The following is an 18,057-nucleotide window of genomic DNA, read 5'->3' as shown; positions in this document are numbered from 1 at the left end:
ACCCAAAAGATAAGTGAAATTATAAATTTTACTACTAAAATGTGTAACTAATATACTCCTGTAATAATAATATTAATAATATTTTTTTACCTCCTTTTAACGAGAAATTCGTTGAAAAAACTATCATTTCACATTCATGGATAAGTGTCGATAATTAATTAATTTAATTTTATATTAATTTTTAATATTATAAATATCAAGGAAGTGTTTTTAGCTATATAAGTAAATATGATATTTAGAAAAGGCCCCGTTTTATGGTTACTCATTTTTAGAAGAGTGTATAAAAATTATATTATGTTTTTTTTAATAAAATGGGTAAATCATATGTTTAAGATTAAAATACAAATGCAAACTGAGATCAAAATTACAGAAAAACAAGAGAGGACATAATAGAGGAGCCCACTAGGAGTGGATGACTGACAAATAGACTGTAAGAACAAACAACAACAGGCAAAAAAAAAAAAAAAATAAAAATAAAATAAAATCCTAAAACATTTTAAAGGAAGGGGTGATGGAGTACATGAGGATGATTGTTTCACTAACTATTGTTGTCTCTTTAGGGTCGCCTATGCTAATGGGATGATCTAGAAACTCTAGTTGGGAGATTTTTTTTTTCAAACAAATGTATGAGAAACAATTTTTTATGAAATATTAATTGGAGAAGGACTAAAAAAAAATATCAGACACCAAGGGACTCAAATGAAAATATCATAAATCTAGTAAATCCAGTCCAAATTGGAAATTTAATTCATTGAAATGGCCCGGCCCGGGCCCGGACCCGGACCCGGACCCATCACGGCCTTGAAGATGAAGAGTGGGACCACGAGAATCCCCAAACAAGGACCTGGCGCTGCCACGTCAGAAAATAAAGAAAATAAATTAAAAAAATTCTTAAAAATATCAATATCCCTCCATTTTTTTCAGGATCTACAACCATTGTTTCTTGATTGAGAATTAAATTCAAAAAATATAAAAAAAAAAGTTAGGAAAATAAATAAAGATGAAGCTCTTAGCTTTGCATTCATCTCCAATTCCAATCCATGGGATTTCAGGAAGGAATTCAATTGAGAAATCAATCTTCTTTTCTGGCTGTTCTCTTGGAATTCCAGCAAACAAGAGATGCACAGATGCCAGGAAATCATCAGCTTCACTTGATTTTAGGGTTCGAGCTGTTGGTATGATTTTTGAAATTCATCACAAATTTCCTTAATTTAATCTTTTTCTGCTTTATTTTCCTTGAGATTGTTCTGTTTCTTTTGCTTTGAATGAAATTTGTCACAAATGCCTTCTTTTGATGTATTCCTGGCTATTTCCCTTTAATTTTTTTTTTAAATTTTGTTATTTGAATAAAATTGAGTGGTGATTTGATGATTTTGTGTATAAAATGAGGTTCTCTTAGTACATTGAATTCCAGGATTCAAGAAGGTTTTCTCAGTATACAACATCTATCTTTCTCTATCAATGCATTAAAATTCCAAAATTTCCATTTTTACAAACTACTTTCAATTATAATCATGCCATTTTTATGCTTTTCAATGTTCTTGAATGATTTATTTGGAGTAGATGAATACATAATGCATGAATTTTTATCTTCTTGAGACCAATCAGTTATATTCCTTTCTCTTTCTGATGTGATTTTTCTGCAGGATCAGTTGGGTCGAGTCAAAAGACGGCAAATGTGAATGAACCAGATAAAATTAAAACTGATAAAGACGTTGTATTTGTTGCAGGTGCTACTGGTAGAGTAGGTTCAAGGACTGTGAGGTTAAAACCTTATGCTTTTCCCTCAGAATTATCGTTGTTAAACTTATCAAATTGATTTCAGTCTTTCAAAGAAGTATATCTGTTCTATTTTTTTTCATTAGAGAGCTCTTGAAGCTTGGTTTCCAAGTACGTGCAGGCGTGCGGAGTGCTCAGAGAGCACAAACACTCGTTGAAGTAAGGATGAAGTCAATGTGATCTTATTTCTCACAAATTTTTCTGTTGTTGAGTTCTCTCGCAATTTTTTTTTTCTCTTGTAGAGTGTTCGACAAATGAAACTTGATGATAGTTCTGGAAGTAAACGTAAGAAAATTACTTTGCATTGTATCACTGTTATTTCCATTTTTATTTTGTGCAATGCTTAGCTTCTTGTTTCAATAACTTACATCTTTTGGTGTTTAGACCAGCTGTAGAAAAGCTTGAAATCATTGAATGTGATTTGGAGAATCAAGGTGGAATAGGCGCAGCGATTGGGAATGCCTCCATAGTCATCTGCTGCATAGGAGCCAGTGAAAAGGAGGTTTTCGATATAACAGGACCATATCGTATTGACTATAAAGCTACTGAAAATCTTATTAATGCAGGTACTGAACATTCAATCTCATGTCTAATCAATGAGGGGATTATTCTATTGTGTCATCACCTACATTTAAGATTTCTATCTAAAATTTGGTAGGAACTAGGAACTAGAGGTTTCTTATTGATTGAAATAACCAGCCTTTTGATTTACAGAATAAGATGGCAAGTTATCTTTATTGTCATGATAATTGAAGCTATAGTTGTTGTCTAAAAAGAGTTCTCTTCATGGAAACTAAATTCTGGTGCTAAGGATCTTCCTTCATTGTGCAGCAACTGTTGCAAAAGTTGATCACTTCATTTTGGTCTCTTCTCTGGGAACGAATAAGATTGGTTTTCCTGCAGCAATTTTGAAGTAAGTTATAGTCTCTATTAATATTCAATCGGTTGTAGTTTGAGTACTTTCAATGCTATATGCTACCAACTTTTGTATATCATCTCTCTCTTCTGCCAAACATTGAATAAGTATCAAGATTTAAACTTGTAGAAAAGAATTGCTAGTTCATGGTGGTTAAGGAAGTGAAATCAAGGACAAGATATCCTTGTGTTTCTCTAAAGTGTTTGATATTTATTCAAAAATTAGTTCATCTGAATAAACATTCATTGACTGATTGCTGCTCAACTGAACTGAACTTTATCGTGATTAAAGCTTATTTTGGGGGGTTCTCATCTGGAAAAGAAAAGCCGAAGAAGCATTAATGGCCAGCGGCCTGCCTTACACGGTCTGTGCAGATACTAGTATTTTACTTTCTTATTCATAGTTTTTGTCTGAAGTTTACTAACTACGAGGTAACATCTCAAACAATTTTACACATTTATATGAATTCTCAGATTGTTAGGCCAGGAGGGATGGAGCGGCCTACAGATGCTTTCAAGGAAACACATAATCTCACTCTCTCACCTGACGACACATTGTTTGGTGGCCTAGTCTCAAATCTTCAGGTATCTTAGTATTCCAGAGTTTTAAGACTGTATAGCTATGCATTCACATTCAGTAACTTGAATATGACAAAGAGTTGGCCATGGTTATGATATGGTAAAAATTAAGGTATAAGCAATGAATTTGGTTTAAAAATTAATCACTGAAAATTTTCACAATAAATAAAAACAGAGGTGTTCTTGGAACGTAATAATACTGAATATCTGTTTTCTATGGATGGTGTGATTTCTCTTCTGTTGTTGTACTTGTACTGATCTCAAGTGCATGTTTTTGAGCAATGATATTCAAGATCAGAAAACATATTAAATATCAGACTCGTTTGAGAATTATTCAATTCTGTTATGCAGGTTGCCGAACTCATGGCATGCATGGCAAAAAATACAAGGCTATCTTACTGCAAAGTTGTGGAAGCAATCGCTGAAACAACTGCACCTTTAACTCCCATGGAAGAGCTTCTTGCCAAGATACCTTCAAAAAGGGTTGGTTCTTCAGTGATTCATTGTTCCTATCATATATTCATCTTGCTAATTTTTCATTGTTTTCATATTTTCTCCTGTGTTCTTAATTACTATTAAATTTTTTATCATTCCATAACTCTTTAAAACTTTCATTCCATGTTTCCTTTTCCTTGTCAGGAGCTACCTCCTGAACCTCCCATTCCTGCTCCTAAACCTGAGGATGTTGTTGTTCAATCAGAAGCTTCAAAGCCAAGACCACTTTCCCCTTACTCTATGTAAGCCATCATGAATGATAACATCTTTTGAAAATCACTTCTTCTAAAACCAAACAAAATAAAAATATTATGTTTGCAGGTATGATGATTTGAAGCCACCAACATCCCCCACTCCAACACCAAGCAGTTCTCTTGATCTTCAAGAGAAGGAACAAGCAAAATTCACACCTCAAAAACACCAACCTCTTTCTCCTTACACTGTGTAAGCAAACAATGCTCTTTTAGTTCTTCCCTTGTTTGCTTGAATGCAATGCGCCATCACTCACCGCAGATACGAAGATTTGAAACCGCCGACATCTCCTACACCAACTCCTAGCATTGCTTCAAGTCTGAAGGACATTAACGTAGATGGTGTCGTGTCATTAGGATCGAACTCGGGCAAAGGTAAGCTGAAAGTACTACTACCATTGTGAATGAAACAGTACAAAACCAGCAACAGAAACCAAAGCCTCTATCACCTTTCACATTGCAAATTCTTTGTTTATCATTCTATTAAAATTCTTTTATTTACTTAATAATTTTCTTCAAAAATTATGTTTATATTAACAGGTATGCAGATATGAAGCCTCCCACATCTCCAATGCCATCTCTTCCAAAGTACTAGCTTTACTCAAAGGTAAAAACTACAAACTATTGTTTGTTCCTCTAGGCAAGTTGATACTGACTAAAACTTAAAACTGTTGTTTGTCAGATGTTTCAGGAGGGATTACTGCAGCAATCAAATAAAAAAATTTGCTTAATTTCTGATCATATATTGATTATTGAATGCCAAATCATGGCTGTTCCTTAATCCTTGTAATCTTTTCTTACTATTTTGATGTGCACTGTATCAATGGTTTTTTATATGTGTTGTATAATATTCAACGCAAAGACGCTTCACCAATCCATTGTCGTCTAGTCCGGTTAGGATACCTGGCTTTCACCCAGGCGACCCGGGTTCAAATCCCGGCAATGGAAATTTTAATTCAATTTATTTTATTTTATTTTTAAAGCTATATATATATATATATATTTTTTAATATTAGAAAAATTATTTTTTAGTCTCTGAAACTTTGGAATATTTCAAAAAGTTCCTCTGACATTTTGTAATTTTAATAAATTCAACTTTTTTGAGTTTTGTACCATTACACCCCTCCGGTTATTCTCCCCCATTATCAATCAATAAAAGAAGGCTCAGGCACCAAAGACACTCACAATAGTTTTCTCTCCTCGTGTGGATAAGACAGTGATGTGGAGAAAAAGATGAATCTTAAATTTTTTTTTTGCTTCTTTAGGATGCGAGCCAATTTGATTAATAAAATGGTTTAAAGCTTTAAAAATTAGATAATATTTAAAGGGTAGGAAAGTAATTTGGTAGCCATTATTGCACTGCTATTACGATTGGACTGGAAAGTTATGACCATAATAAAAAAAGTATGTCTTTTGAGGATATGTTAAAATCAGGGTTATTTTATAGATAGGGTAATGTATATTTAAATAATTTCTCAAAATTTTATTTCATCAAAATTTTGTTTTTTATTCGGATAAGAATTCGAATTTGACTCCAATTAAAACAAAATTATCAGGGTCCAATTAATAAATAAATAAACACAATACTATATATATATAAACCCTTTAAGCCTCAACCTGACACTTTCAATGCTTTTTCTTCTTTCTTTCTCATTTGTGTGGTGATCTCACAAAACCCTTCTCCATGGATGATGATGACTACTACTATTCCCAATCGAGCGACGACGAGGACGCTGGGGACGATGACGATGATGACTGCTACGATGATCTCTTTGATGACCCCCTTTGCGATGAGGATTCCAGTACAAACTCCTACGAATACACGGTATATATGGTTTTCTGTTTATGGATTTTTCAGCATTGTTAATCTGTGATTCTGATCAATCTTTGGTTTTTTTTTGTTTTTCTTCCATTAATATTTATACTAATATAAAATTCAAATTAGAATAATAAGAATCTCTGTATTATCGAATTTGTTAAAAATAGTGAATTATGTAAACGTCTCAACTATTTATTTTTGTTATGGTTTTGTGAGGAAGTACAGTGAATCAAGAAAGAAGATTTGGAATTTTTTGAATTTTAAGATTACTGGCTTGTGGTTGTTGAGTTGGAGTTTTGTCATGATAGTTTTGTGCTCAAGTTTCGGTTTTTATTTAAGATTATGTTTTTTGTGTTTATAGATGTGTGCTTCTATATATAGATTTTTTTTTTTTTTTCATTGAAACAAGAAGTAGATTTTTGAACTTTTGAACTTTAAAGTATATTGACATGTGATTGTTGAGTTGGAGTTTTGTCCATGATAGTTTTGTACTCAAGTTTCGATTTTTATTCAAGATCATCTGTTTCTCGTTGTAGTTTTATTCCATTGTTTAAAGATGAGTTCTATTCTATATTCATAATTTATTTTTTTCATTGAATCAGGAAGTAGGTTTTGAACTTTTGAATTTTAAATATACTGACATGTGATTGTTGAGTTGGAGTTTTATCCATGATAGTTTTGTGCTCAAGTTTTGATTTTTATTCAAGATCATGTGTTTATTGTTTTAATTAGTTTCTATTCCACTGTATAAAGGTGTGTGCTTTTTTAAATACATATTTTATTATTGCTGAAGGATTAGCATTTAGTTTATCTTCTTCTTGTTTATTTTTCATTAATGTCTAAAAAAAAGAGATTTAATCATTTTCTTTCATTTTCATTATTACTTCATATGTTTGATTTTATAAGTTTTAGCACTGTAATATGTTTAGAAGATTTCTTTTTCTGTTTGTGTTGTGTATATATTGTTCTTAAACATTTTCTGAACTGACTATTCCTTGTAATCTTGGATTTAATCTTGCAGGTAATAGAAGAGAAGTCCCTTTTGACACTGCAGGTAACTTTTGTAATTAATTGATTTCATGTAAATTTTACATGTGATTTACTAAGTTAGATGCAATGGCAATGTTTATTAGATGGAAGCTTTGCAAAAAGTCATAGAATTCCTATCTTTATCCGAGAGTTCTGCACGTATATTGCTCATCCACAACCGCTGGGATGTCACAAAGATCTTAGAATTATTTGACAGGAAAGGGAAAGAACAATTATTTTTAGAGGCAGGGTTGGTCCTTGACGATAATAATTATAACAATAATAATGACTCCTCTTTCTCTGCTTTATCCCAAATCACTTGCAATGTCTGTTTTGATGACTTCTCAAAGGATGAATTCAGTGTTATGAGTTGTGGACACTATTACTGCAATAACTGTAAGTTTTTCAATCTTTTTTGCAGTACCATCCTTTTCTTTTGTTGTTTTAAAGTTATATTGACATTATATTTGATTTTGTTAAGGTTGGACTGAACATTTTATTGTCAAGATAAATAATGGAGCAAGTAGAAGGATCAGTTGCATAACCCCAAAGTGCAATGCTATTTGTGATGAGGCCATTGTGAGGAAACTAGTTGCTAAAAAAAGCCCTGATGTTGTTTGTCGGTTTGACCGTTTTCTTCTTGAATCTTATGTTGAGGACAATAATAAGGTTAAGTGGTGTCCAAGTACACCACATTGTGGAAATGCCATATGTGTCGAGGATGACCCGTGTTGTGAAGTGGAGTGTTCTTGTGGACTTACGTTTTGTTTTAACTGCTTATTGGAAGCTCACTCTCCATGTTCATGCAAGATGTGGGAGCTTTGGAGCCAGAAATGCAAGGATGAATCAGAAAACATCAATTGGATCATGGTTAACACAAAACCCTGTCCTAAATGTAGGAAGAATGTCGTTAAGAATGGTGGCTGCAACCATGTAAGGTGCATCTGTGGCCAATGTTTCTGGTATGACTTCTATACACCATGAATCTTTTCAGATTTTTTAAGTACAGTAACTTCATCATCTGTTGGAAATTGCAGAGACTTTCTTAAAGCTCATCTTTTTCTTTAATTAACTTAGTGATGCTTCTTTACGTGCTTTGGTGGAATGTCGCCTTCTTTTGTTTTAAATTCTTGATTGTTTATTTTGTAACATTATGTTCCATGGAGGCTCTGTTACCACTCATCTCTTTCTTCAGTAAGACTTAGTGACACTTCTCACTCCTTCTAATTTTCTAAATTAATATTGGTAACAACCCAATGTTTTTTATATTGCATGAAATAGAATATCTCAATTCTTTGTTTTAAATTCTTGATTGTTCATATTGTAACCTCATGTCTTCGGAGTCCCTATTATAGCTCATCTCTTTTTTTCCTAGTAAGATTTAGTGATGCTTACATGTTTCGGTGTAATTTTTATGTTTCATGTTATAAAATATATCACCTCTTCTTGGTTATAAATTCTTGATGGTTTATATTGTGACTTTATGTTCTTCTTATAGTTGGTTATGCGGCAATGCTACCGGGACAGCACATACATATGACACAATTGATAGCCATAGCTGTGGACGCTATGATGACGCTAAATCAAAGCATATTGAACGTGCAAAGCGCGACCTTTATCGATATACTCATTATCATAATAGATACGAAAGTCATGCCAAATCTCTCAAAGAAGAAATCAACCTCTATGAAACCATTGAGGGATTGATAAATGATTCAAAAAGTGAGGATACTCATTTCAAAAGTTTCCGATGGGCACTTGATGGTTTGAACCAGCTCAAGAGAGCAAGGGAAGTTCTTTCGTATTCGTATCCGTTTGCCTTTTACATGTTCGGACGCGAACTTTTCATCGATGATATGAGGCCGGAAGAAAGTGCAATGAAGAAAAATTTATTCGAAGATCAGCAACAACAATTAGAATGTCAAGTGGAGAATTTGTCTATGCATTTGGGAAAATCATTTGATCTTCTTTCAGACAAGGAATTATTTGAGACTAGTCAACATGTCACCAACTTGTCTAGCATTGTCAATAGACTATGCAAAGAAATGTGAGTTTGATCATCTTGTTTCTTTATTTTTTTAATTTTTAATTTTATTTTATTTTTATGGTTGATTAGTATGTTTCTAATATTGAAAATTTGTGGCAGGTACAAATGTATTGAGAATGATCTATTACTTCCCTTTAGAAAAAATCACCCTATTGCTACTTATATGTCAAATGCACTTAGGAAGAAAAGGTAATTTTTTTAAGTTCATGTGTTAATAATATTGCCATCAATTTGCTCTGTTTGTTGGAGTGGAAGATTAGAAAATTTTGTTATTCTTAAACATTGTAAGTAAGTTTCATAGTCAATAAATTCAAATTTGTAAAAATTTTCTTGAGAACAAACAAGTCAGCAAAAGGTTAAATTCTCTGTTTTGATTTAAAATATTTGTTATAGATTTATTTTTCATTAAATTTTTTTTTTTAACAATATGGATAAGACACTCTAGACGGCGTATATTTCAATCATGTATTGAGAGGGAATCTAATTCTTGATTTTTTGTACATGAGTTAAGTGTCTTATCACTCAACTATTATAAATCTAATACCGGTTGTTACAGGAGTAACATATTAAAATTTAAAATTTGTCATTGTGCATGTTTTTTTAGTCTTATAATTAATAAATAAATATATTTTTTTGAGGGTATGACAGTACTTACCCAATTTTCTTATTTTAGGAAATATATATATATATATATATAAGTCTCAAACTCCTTATATATTAAAAAATAAATTTTGGGATTTTATTTTTATTTTGTTTGTTTCACAACACTGTTAGTAAAATCTTTTCATATTTCATTGGATAACTTTTTTTAACAAACCAATGATACAAAGGGTTTTTATCAATTTAGTAAACCGATATATATATATACATCTGTTTTTAAAAATTATAATAATGGTATTAATATCAATATCATCAAAAGAATTAAAAAAAAAAAACGTAAGAAATAAAACAGAAATTTGAAATTATTTTTGTTACTATTATTAAATATTTCCATTTTGTATTTCTTTTTACTATTATTAAATATTAGTTATAATGAAATCACATTTTAAGGTAATTAAGCAATTATCTTTTTATAATATCAAAGTTTTATTTATATTTGGATTTTATTCTTACATATATATATACCTTACAAAAACCCAAAGTTGCACATCAACTTTCATAAAACATTTGATTTCACGTATTACATTGGAGAAATCGAGATTCTTGTGTGTAATATATATATATATATATATATATATATATATATATATATATATATATATATATATATATATATATATCTCACAATGAATTCAGTTTACTCGGTATAATCATTTAAAAATAAATATATAATAGGTGAAGTATCTTTTATATCATTTAAAATATATCACATGGTATTTGACAGACTAGCATATATATTTATAGGCATATCTTTTTACAATATATATTTTTTTTTATATTTTGAATTATAAGTTTATAACTATTATAAAATAAATTTATATTATTATTATTATTATTATTATTATTATTATTATTATTATTATTATTATTATTATACATCTAACTAAAACATCTCAAGAAATAAAAATCTCAAACTATTTAAGTGAGAAAACAATAATCTCAATTTTCCATATATATATATATAATTCTTTAAATAGTCCATCTATTTTTTTTTTAAATTTATCTTTTTAGTCTCTCATTTAAATTATAATCTTTTAGTCCTTCTACTTAAAAAATGAGTCATATCAGTCCCCTTCTTGAGGGTTTGGGGATATTGGCATGGTTAATTGTAAAGTGACTAAAAAGGTAAATTTAAAAAAAGGAGTAGTTTAGAGAATTAAAGTATATATATGATGGTTTTATTGTTCTTTCAACAAGTGTTCCTACTAAGGACCATATTAAGCTAAGAAATCTCTCGCCATCCGTGGCAGTGGCGGAACCAGAATAAAGGTTGAGAGGGCGTTGACTCAAAAAACTAAAAAATAGGTTTTGAAGATTCATTATAAATAAATTCAATATATATATATAGTCAGATTAGTCGAACAACACATTTAATATCTTTTGGCCAATCTAATTAAAAACAAAAGAGGCAATTAGATACAATCAATAAATTTTTTTTATGTAAGACTTAGTAAAAAATTAAGGGCCAAACAATAGAATTTTATAAATATTTTTCTCTCTCTCTCTATATATATATATGTTATATAGCTTATAAAAATCACTTGATCAAACAATACATTTTTACCATTTTTTTAAATTATAATTTTTATTCTATATAAACTGATTTGTAATAAATGGAGGGGCCAAAACAATAATTTAAAAAAAAAATTCAAAAAAATATTTTATACTATATGTAAAATATCAAAATAATTAATTTTTGTTGTTGTTCCAAACATTTTTTTTTAAACTATCAGTATTTATTTGTAAAAACTTGTTATTATTAGAAAAATAAAATAAAATTATATATATAGAGAGATAGAGATAGAGAGAGTGTGTGTGTAATGCCCCTCCTTCTGCCTAGGGATCGGCATGGGGCGGGGAGTCCCCCCGCCCTTCCCCCCTTCCCCAGGGATCCGCCCCCACCACGTTTGGGCCGGAGAATCTCCGGTTTCCTACCCCGCGGGACGGGGGCGGAGGAATAAAATTTCTAGGTCACTTTAGGGGAGCGGGGGCGGGGGAGTGAATCCTCGGCCCGAAATGTTATATATATATATAATAATAATATATTTGTTGAAATAAAAAATAAAAAATATATAATATAATACAATATTTGTTATTAGTAATGATTAGTCTCAATTAATATCTAATTTTATGGATTTTTTCCATAGATTATTGAATTTTTGTAAGAAATGTGTTAAAATAAAAATTAAAAAATATATAATATAATATCATGTTTGTTATTGTTTATATGGAATTTTTAATTCCTAATTCTATTAGGAATTTATTATTAAAGTAAATAATAATAATAATAATAATAATAATAATAATAAGCTATATTTAAAAAAAATTAAAAAAGAAAAAGAACAAGAGGGGGTTTGAAGTTAAAAAAATTTAAATTCAAAAAAAGAAAAAAGAATTGAAAAAAATTTGAATTTTTTTTTAAAAAGAAATCTCCCTTTTGACGAGGAGTTGAGGATTTTTGGGAACGGAAAAAAATTGAAAAAAGAAAGGGTGAAGAAGAACAAAAAAAATGAGAGACTGACAAAACAGAAAGACAGAGAAAGAACAAAGAGCAAGAAGGAGACTGAAGGAAAATAGAGAGAAGGAGAAGAAAAGAAGAAGAGGGAGAGGACAATGAGGTCGAAGAATGTTGATCTGCAAGAGAAAAGTTACCACACTTTTTTTTTAAAATAAAAAATAAAAAAATAGTTATAATAATAATAAACCTTACTTTTTTTGCATGATTAACATGATGCATCCATGCCTCTACATGCACCGGGCCCCACCTTTTAATGATGCTGGTTTTTCTTTGAAATTAAATGTATGTCATGCACATTCCATGCCCATGATGCTTCTTGTGGGCTTTTTTTTTCTCACCCGGCCTTTAATTATGATTGACCAGTTAAAAAGCATAGATCACAAATCAAATTTAATTTTATTTATAACTTCAAGGATTATGACTTCCATTAGGGGCAATCCCTTAATGTTAATTACCATGGACATTGTCGTAGGAACCTCCAATTAAGAAATAAGTGTGAATAAGGAAACAAATTATGACAATCAATTTCCATTCATTTCAATAAATATGAATTCATAAACTTTATTGAAAATACAAGAAATTTGAAATCATCTTCACAATCATCTTAACTTATGGACTTCTATCCAAACTTGTGTCCTGGACGTTTTGCATTATGGATTTGATTTGCATCTTGAGTTTGATTTGAATTTCAAGTTATGACTTCTCCATGTTTATGAACCATAGACTTGATTTTGACTTTTCATAAGCTTTGGCTCTTATGTTTGTGAAGCTCCCATCTCGGCTTGTGAAACTCTTTGGATCTTTGACTTCTAATATCTTGGGACTGCTGAGTTCGATTGTCGATTTAATAGATTTTTAAAATATTGACTTGTGAAACTCTTTGGGTCTTCGACTTTTAATGTCTTGAGACCGCTGAGTCCAATTGTCGATTTTTTTATAGATTTTTAAATATTGACTTGTGAAACTCTTTGGGTCTTCGACTTTTGATGTCTTGAGACCGCTGAGCTCAATTGTCGATTTTTTTTTATAGATTTTCATATATTGACTTGTGAAACTCTTTGGGTCTTCGACTTTTGATGTCTTGAGACCAATAGACCATTGAGTTCAATTGTCGATTTATATGATTTTTTTCTTTTTTTAATAAAAAAAATATTGACTCTTTTCATATCTTCAATCTTGACTTTGTTGCTTTGTATATCATGATATGTCGTTGCATGTGCGTGTCGTGTTGTCGCTTTAAAATATATATCTCATTGCTGCCTTGAGATAATTTTAGCCACTATCTCGAGATAAGCACCCTTGTCGTTGCTTTGAGATTAGCAGTGCATATTTCTCTACTATCCGTTTGCTAGCATATCAATTCAGATTTTTTTATTTATTTTAATCCACACTTAGCATAGTGGGTTCTATTTATTTATTTATTTTTTTTTAGAGGGCATGTAAGTATATAACATGCACACTTCTCATTTTTTCATTTCATTTTTTTATTATTTACTTATTATTTTATCATGCGCGTATGCATGCTTTCTCAACTTTTATCTCATGCACGTGTGCATGCATATAATGAATTTTTTTTCTTCCTTTTTATTTTATTTTATATCATGCCCATATGCATGCATGACATGCTCCTCAGACACATTTAATGCTTCTCATTCTTTTTCTCCCATCATTGTAATGTATTATTTCTCATATATTTTTTTATTTGTTTATTTGCATGTTGTTACTTTCAACAATTCCATAAGATGCATTTAGTCATTTTAATGCGCTAAAAATTTTATTTCTATGCCCATGTACAATAGTATTTTGTTAAGCTTGTTTTGAAAACATCCAGTTTACTAGCACCTCTTGATCCTATCATAAAGCTTGGGCCATTTTATTCCTCTCCCTTCTGTCTCTTCACTTTCACCCAGCTTCTCATTTTTTTTTTTTTAATTTTAATTATTTTTGCAAGTATGCATGCATGCTTCTCATTTTGGAAATTCCACGTGCATTTTATTTTATTTTATTTATTTATTTATTTTGCAAATGTCTCTTTCATGGTGGGCCCAGCTTTTTATATTATTATTATTATTAATAAGTGGTACACATGAGTAGATACGTATATGCATGCTTTTTTTTATTATTTGCATGCTTTTTTTTATTATTTGCATGCTTTTTTTTTCTCTTTTTTTCTTTTCTTTATTTTTGGCATGCATTGAGATAATTCCATGTTTATGCATGCTTCTCATTTTTTTATTTTATTTATTTTATTTATTATTATTATTATTTTATATTTTTTTATGTCATGCATGCTTCTCATTTTATGAAGGTTATCTTTCTTCAGCTGTTCACATCTGGAGGAGATCCAGACATTGTTCCTCATGGTGCATATCCTCCAGAACCAAATGATGATGCTAGATCCTATACTTATTCTTCAGACTGGATGGGAAGTCATCATAATTCATCAAGCTTGCTACCAACAAAAGGATATCCTTGTGAACAGCATGCATGCTCTATCGGCCACCACGGTGCTCACATTGTTCAATCTTGGGTTGGCCAGTGCATTGGAAATGTGAGCTTGTTTTTTTACTTTATTTCCAAGGTTTGACGGATGCAATAATGAAACTAGCTAGCTCCCATGCCATGGTAAAGCTAATGATAAAATGCTGCACAATGGCATTCATCTTCAATTACCTGATGATCGGGTGATTCCAATCTCCAATATTTGACTGCAACTTCTCTTTATGCAAAGAAATTATCTTCTTCTTTATGTTTGTGTCATCTACGACTATGCTATGTTTGTTCGTCTTCAGTTTTTGCTGGGTTGACGAGTGTAACATGTGGAAGGCTGTCATGAGATCTCCTGTTCTTGGCACACTATTTATCTACACATTCATAGCAGCTTGGTTTTTTGGAGGGTTGACCATTTTTCCACATGTACTTGATTTGTACCAATCAAGATATTTCACCATCTTTAATTGTCGATTTTTCCACACAATGTGTTTCTGGTTCTTACAAGCCTGATCATGCAGACTACATACAAAGAAAACCAACCCTTATAATCATGGATGCGCAAGAAATATAGTGAAAATCTTCTTCTCAAGTATTCCAAAGTCCAAGAATAATTTCCGTTCTATTATTAAACAAAATTCAATTGTCTTCTTCTTTGTTTTCTCTTGGATAAGTATCAACCCCAACTAAAACAAGTGTTGATTTAGAGATAGGCAGGAAACAACAGGGCGTAGTTGAGGAGGAATTGGAAGACATTTTGAGCGAGATTGGCAGCGTCCAAAATTTGGAGAGGTGTGGCACACAGCCAATGCACTCGAGCTTCGGGAATAATTGTAACAAGTGCAGGAGTTCAACCTCACAATCACTGAAACCTCGAGAAACCGTGCACGTCCAAAGTTTTCTAATGCCACATTGTAACCTGCTGTTCATGCACAATCGGCATGAGCACTATTGAAGTAGGGGCATGAGTCATGTTGAGGGGGATCATGTCATCGCTTTGATCAAGCTCTGTAAAGCTGTGGCTAATTGAAGTAGGGGCATGCGCATATTCTTCTACACGGTCAGTCTCAGAACAGTTACTTGGCGGCAAAGCTTGTCTGAAGTTTCACAGAGTTAGGCTGACTGCAACGTGCTCGACCAATTGCGGATGAGATGACCAATCCCAAAGCATTTGTCTGGACGACGCTTATCAGAGGTTACTCACAACATGATGAAGAAGTCTTCTCATTATACAGAAGAAGACGGCGATGCTCTCCATCAATAGAACCACTGACGTTCACAGTGTCATTGGTGTTGAAAGCCGTTTAGACTGTACTCATTGGTTTCTATGGGAAGTGTCAGAGAATGACAGATACACAGCAGATGTTTGATAAAATGCAAGCTGCCAGAGTTAGAAACATACAATCGCCTTTACCTGCGCGCAGCTAGGATCTCAGAACATAGCAAGAACATTGCGGCACTATGTTGACCATCATGGCTCTAAGCTAACGAATAGACACACAGTAGTAACTCTCGTCGATCTTCACGCAAAATGTGGGGATCTCCAGAAAGCCCGTGAGGTGTTCGACCATTGGCCACACAGAGACTTGATATGTTATAGCTCAATGATTGCCGGGTTTGGGATTCACGGCTAATGCGAAGAAGCAATAAGATTGTTCGATGATCTCATCTCGGCTGGATTGAAACCGGATAACATCATCTTTATTTCAGTGCTTCACAGCTTGTAATTATGTTGGCATTGTGGAGGAGAGCCAGAGATACTTCGAGGCGATGAAGAAGGAGCACAGGATTGTTCCAAGCATGGAGCATTATATGTGCATGATGGATAGGCTTGGACGAGCAGGGTTGGTGGAGAAGGCAAGGATGGTTGATCTCACAGGAGGAAGCTGCGCTGGAGAAGAGAACAACGGAGGACAGGAACAAGAAGGAACAGATATCATTGCCAAGACGGAGGTTTGGGGCGGCACCGGTGGTGGCGGCGGCAAGGCAACAGCGGCAACAACCTTCTTTTCTCTTCTTCTTCTTCATCTTCATACTCTTCTTCTCTTTTTTTTCTTCTTATTTCTCTTGTTTTTTACCCCTCTCCATTCTCCTCTCTTTTTTTCTTCAGAACTCCCTCCCTCCCTCCCTCACTCCATCTCTCTCTCTCTCTCTCTCTTTCTCTCTCTCTCTCTCTTTTTCTTTGGCCCGGTCCTCCCTTTGGCTTCCTCTTTCTTCTTTGGGTTCGGCGAGATTTTTTTTTTCTTCATTTTCTTCCTCGAGGCTTTCATTATCTGAAGAGCCGGAGATTGTGGAAGGGAGCACCGCCGTTTTCTATCTTCAGCCATGGGTGGGATTTTCTTCGCCTAATCCCAGCCTCTCTTTCATCTTGCAGAGATGCAACGGCAGCGGCAGTAGCGTCTTGTCTTGAAAGAGATCTATGAGCCCAGTAATGTGATGGCCCTCCTGGTGCAGCTCCTTCATCTTCTTTACACCAATCCTTGGCCATATCACCATCGACAAACACATATGGCGGCGAAGCGATGGTGATGACAACATGCAGCGGTTACGACAACGACATCACAACAATCTTCATTCTTTTCCTCTAAATTTTTTTTCTTCTTCTTCATTCTTTTTTCTTTTTCTTCTTCAAATATTCTCTCTTTTTTTTTTCCTCTGGCCGGTCCTCCCCCCTCCCTCTTTTCTTGCCTTCATCCTCCTTTTTAAAAGAATTTTTCAATTCTTATCCTCAATCCCAACTCCTCCTGCAGAATCATAGCGGATCAAATCAAAATAGGATAGAATCAATTTTGAAAATTTAATGATTTTTTATTTGTTTTTTCTTTTTTAAAAAAAAAATTTCAAATTAAATTTTTTTTCAAAATTCAATTAACATAATTTGCCTCAGGATATGAGTTTGGGTGCCTTGGGATTTGCATTTCTCAAGTTACCTCGAGATATGTTCTCAGACTATATGAAATTTAGGATCGCCTCGGGATATGTATTTTTAGGCTATCTTGCCTCGAGATATGTGTTCTCAAGGGCAATCTTGTAATTTGCATTTATGCCTCGTGAAAAATTATCATGGGCAATTTTGTAATTTGTATTTTATTATTTTTATTTTTATTTGTATTATTTTTTTATTTGCCTCGGAATTTGTATTCTAGTCCAAGACAATCAGATAATTTATTTTAAAGGGAAAATCCAAAATCAATTAAGATTAGGACATTTAAATTTTAATTCTAAATATATCCATGATTAAGATATATTTAAATTTAATTAGGGTTTGGGTCCTATTAGGATATTGGGTTATACTATGACGTATGTTATATTATTTATGTATAAACACTTCTGATCATGCATTAAAAAGAAAAAAATGCAATGGGTCCTACCAAGATGTGATTCTCTCATGCATTTTTTTTCTTTTTAAAAAAAACCCATGCACGTGCATGCACTCTTGCTTAGCATGCATTTCTTTTCCTTTCTCTCTCTCTCT

The 18,057-nt window shown here is 32.4% G+C and overlaps 2 protein-coding genes and 1 non-coding gene across 4 annotated transcripts; all 3 read left to right on the top strand.

Moving 5' to 3' along the window:
• Positions 1–928: 928 nt before the first annotated feature.
• LOC120276859 (protein TIC 62, chloroplastic) lies at positions 929–4,893 on the top strand. 2 transcript variants are annotated; one of them, XM_039283585.1, is made up of 14 exons: positions 930–1,175; positions 1,647–1,764; positions 1,866–1,938; positions 2,022–2,064; positions 2,169–2,345; positions 2,611–2,692; positions 2,987–3,059; positions 3,169–3,279; positions 3,625–3,756; positions 3,913–4,010; positions 4,090–4,212; positions 4,282–4,394; positions 4,560–4,626; positions 4,702–4,893. In XM_039283585.1, the coding sequence occupies exons 1-13, from the start codon at positions 1,001–1,003 to the stop codon at positions 4,571–4,573; spliced, it is 1,332 nt and encodes a 443-aa protein (XP_039139519.1). In that variant the 5' UTR covers positions 930–1,000; the 3' UTR covers positions 4,574–4,626; positions 4,702–4,893. The 2 variants fall into 2 exon arrangements, with proteins under 2 accessions (XP_039139520.1, XP_039139519.1); XM_039283586.1 differs by lacking the exon at positions 4,282–4,394 and having other exon boundaries at positions 929–1,175.
• On the top strand, positions 4,894–4,967 carry TRNAE-UUC. The gene has a single exon. It is a non-coding gene; the product is annotated as a tRNA-Glu (tRNA).
• A 690-nt stretch (positions 4,968–5,657) lies between these two features.
• Positions 5,658–9,253, top strand: LOC120276938 (probable E3 ubiquitin-protein ligase ARI1). The gene is made up of 6 exons (XM_039283680.1): positions 5,658–5,844; positions 6,860–6,892; positions 6,972–7,263; positions 7,349–7,829; positions 8,366–8,914; positions 9,014–9,253. Exons 1-6 carry the CDS (start codon positions 5,704–5,706, stop codon positions 9,105–9,107), a joined length of 1,590 nt encoding a protein of 529 aa, XP_039139614.1. The 5' UTR covers positions 5,658–5,703; the 3' UTR covers positions 9,108–9,253.
• Positions 9,254–18,057: the final 8,804 nt, after the last annotated feature.

The sequence above is a fragment of the Dioscorea cayenensis genome, chromosome 15 (genome assembly GCF_009730915.1).
Source record: "Dioscorea cayenensis subsp. rotundata cultivar TDr96_F1 chromosome 15, TDr96_F1_v2_PseudoChromosome.rev07_lg8_w22 25.fasta, whole genome shotgun sequence".
NCBI classification, from domain to species: domain Eukaryota; kingdom Viridiplantae; phylum Streptophyta; class Magnoliopsida; order Dioscoreales; family Dioscoreaceae; genus Dioscorea; species Dioscorea cayenensis.
This window is presented reverse-complemented; position numbering and strand designations above follow the sequence as displayed.

Bases quoted from the DNA above. Each gene is read 5' to 3' on its own strand.
- LOC120276938 (XM_039283680.1), top strand. From the start codon at position 5,704: ATGGATGATGATGACTACTACTATTCCCAATCGAGCGACGACGAGGAC. The intron at 6,893-6,971 runs GTAACTTTTGTA...AATGTTTATTAG, and splicing joins AGTCCCTTTTGACACTGCAG to ATGGAAGCTTTGCAAAAAGT. The intron at 7,264-7,348 runs GTAAGTTTTTCA...GATTTTGTTAAG, and splicing joins ACACTATTACTGCAATAACT to GTTGGACTGAACATTTTATT.
- LOC120276859 (XM_039283585.1), top strand. From the start codon at position 1,001: ATGAAGCTCTTAGCTTTGCATTCATCTCCAATTCCAATCCATGGGATT. The intron at 2,346-2,610 runs GTACTGAACATT...TTCATTGTGCAG, and splicing joins TGAAAATCTTATTAATGCAG to CAACTGTTGCAAAAGTTGAT. The intron at 3,280-3,624 runs GTATCTTAGTAT...TCTGTTATGCAG, and splicing joins GCCTAGTCTCAAATCTTCAG to GTTGCCGAACTCATGGCATG.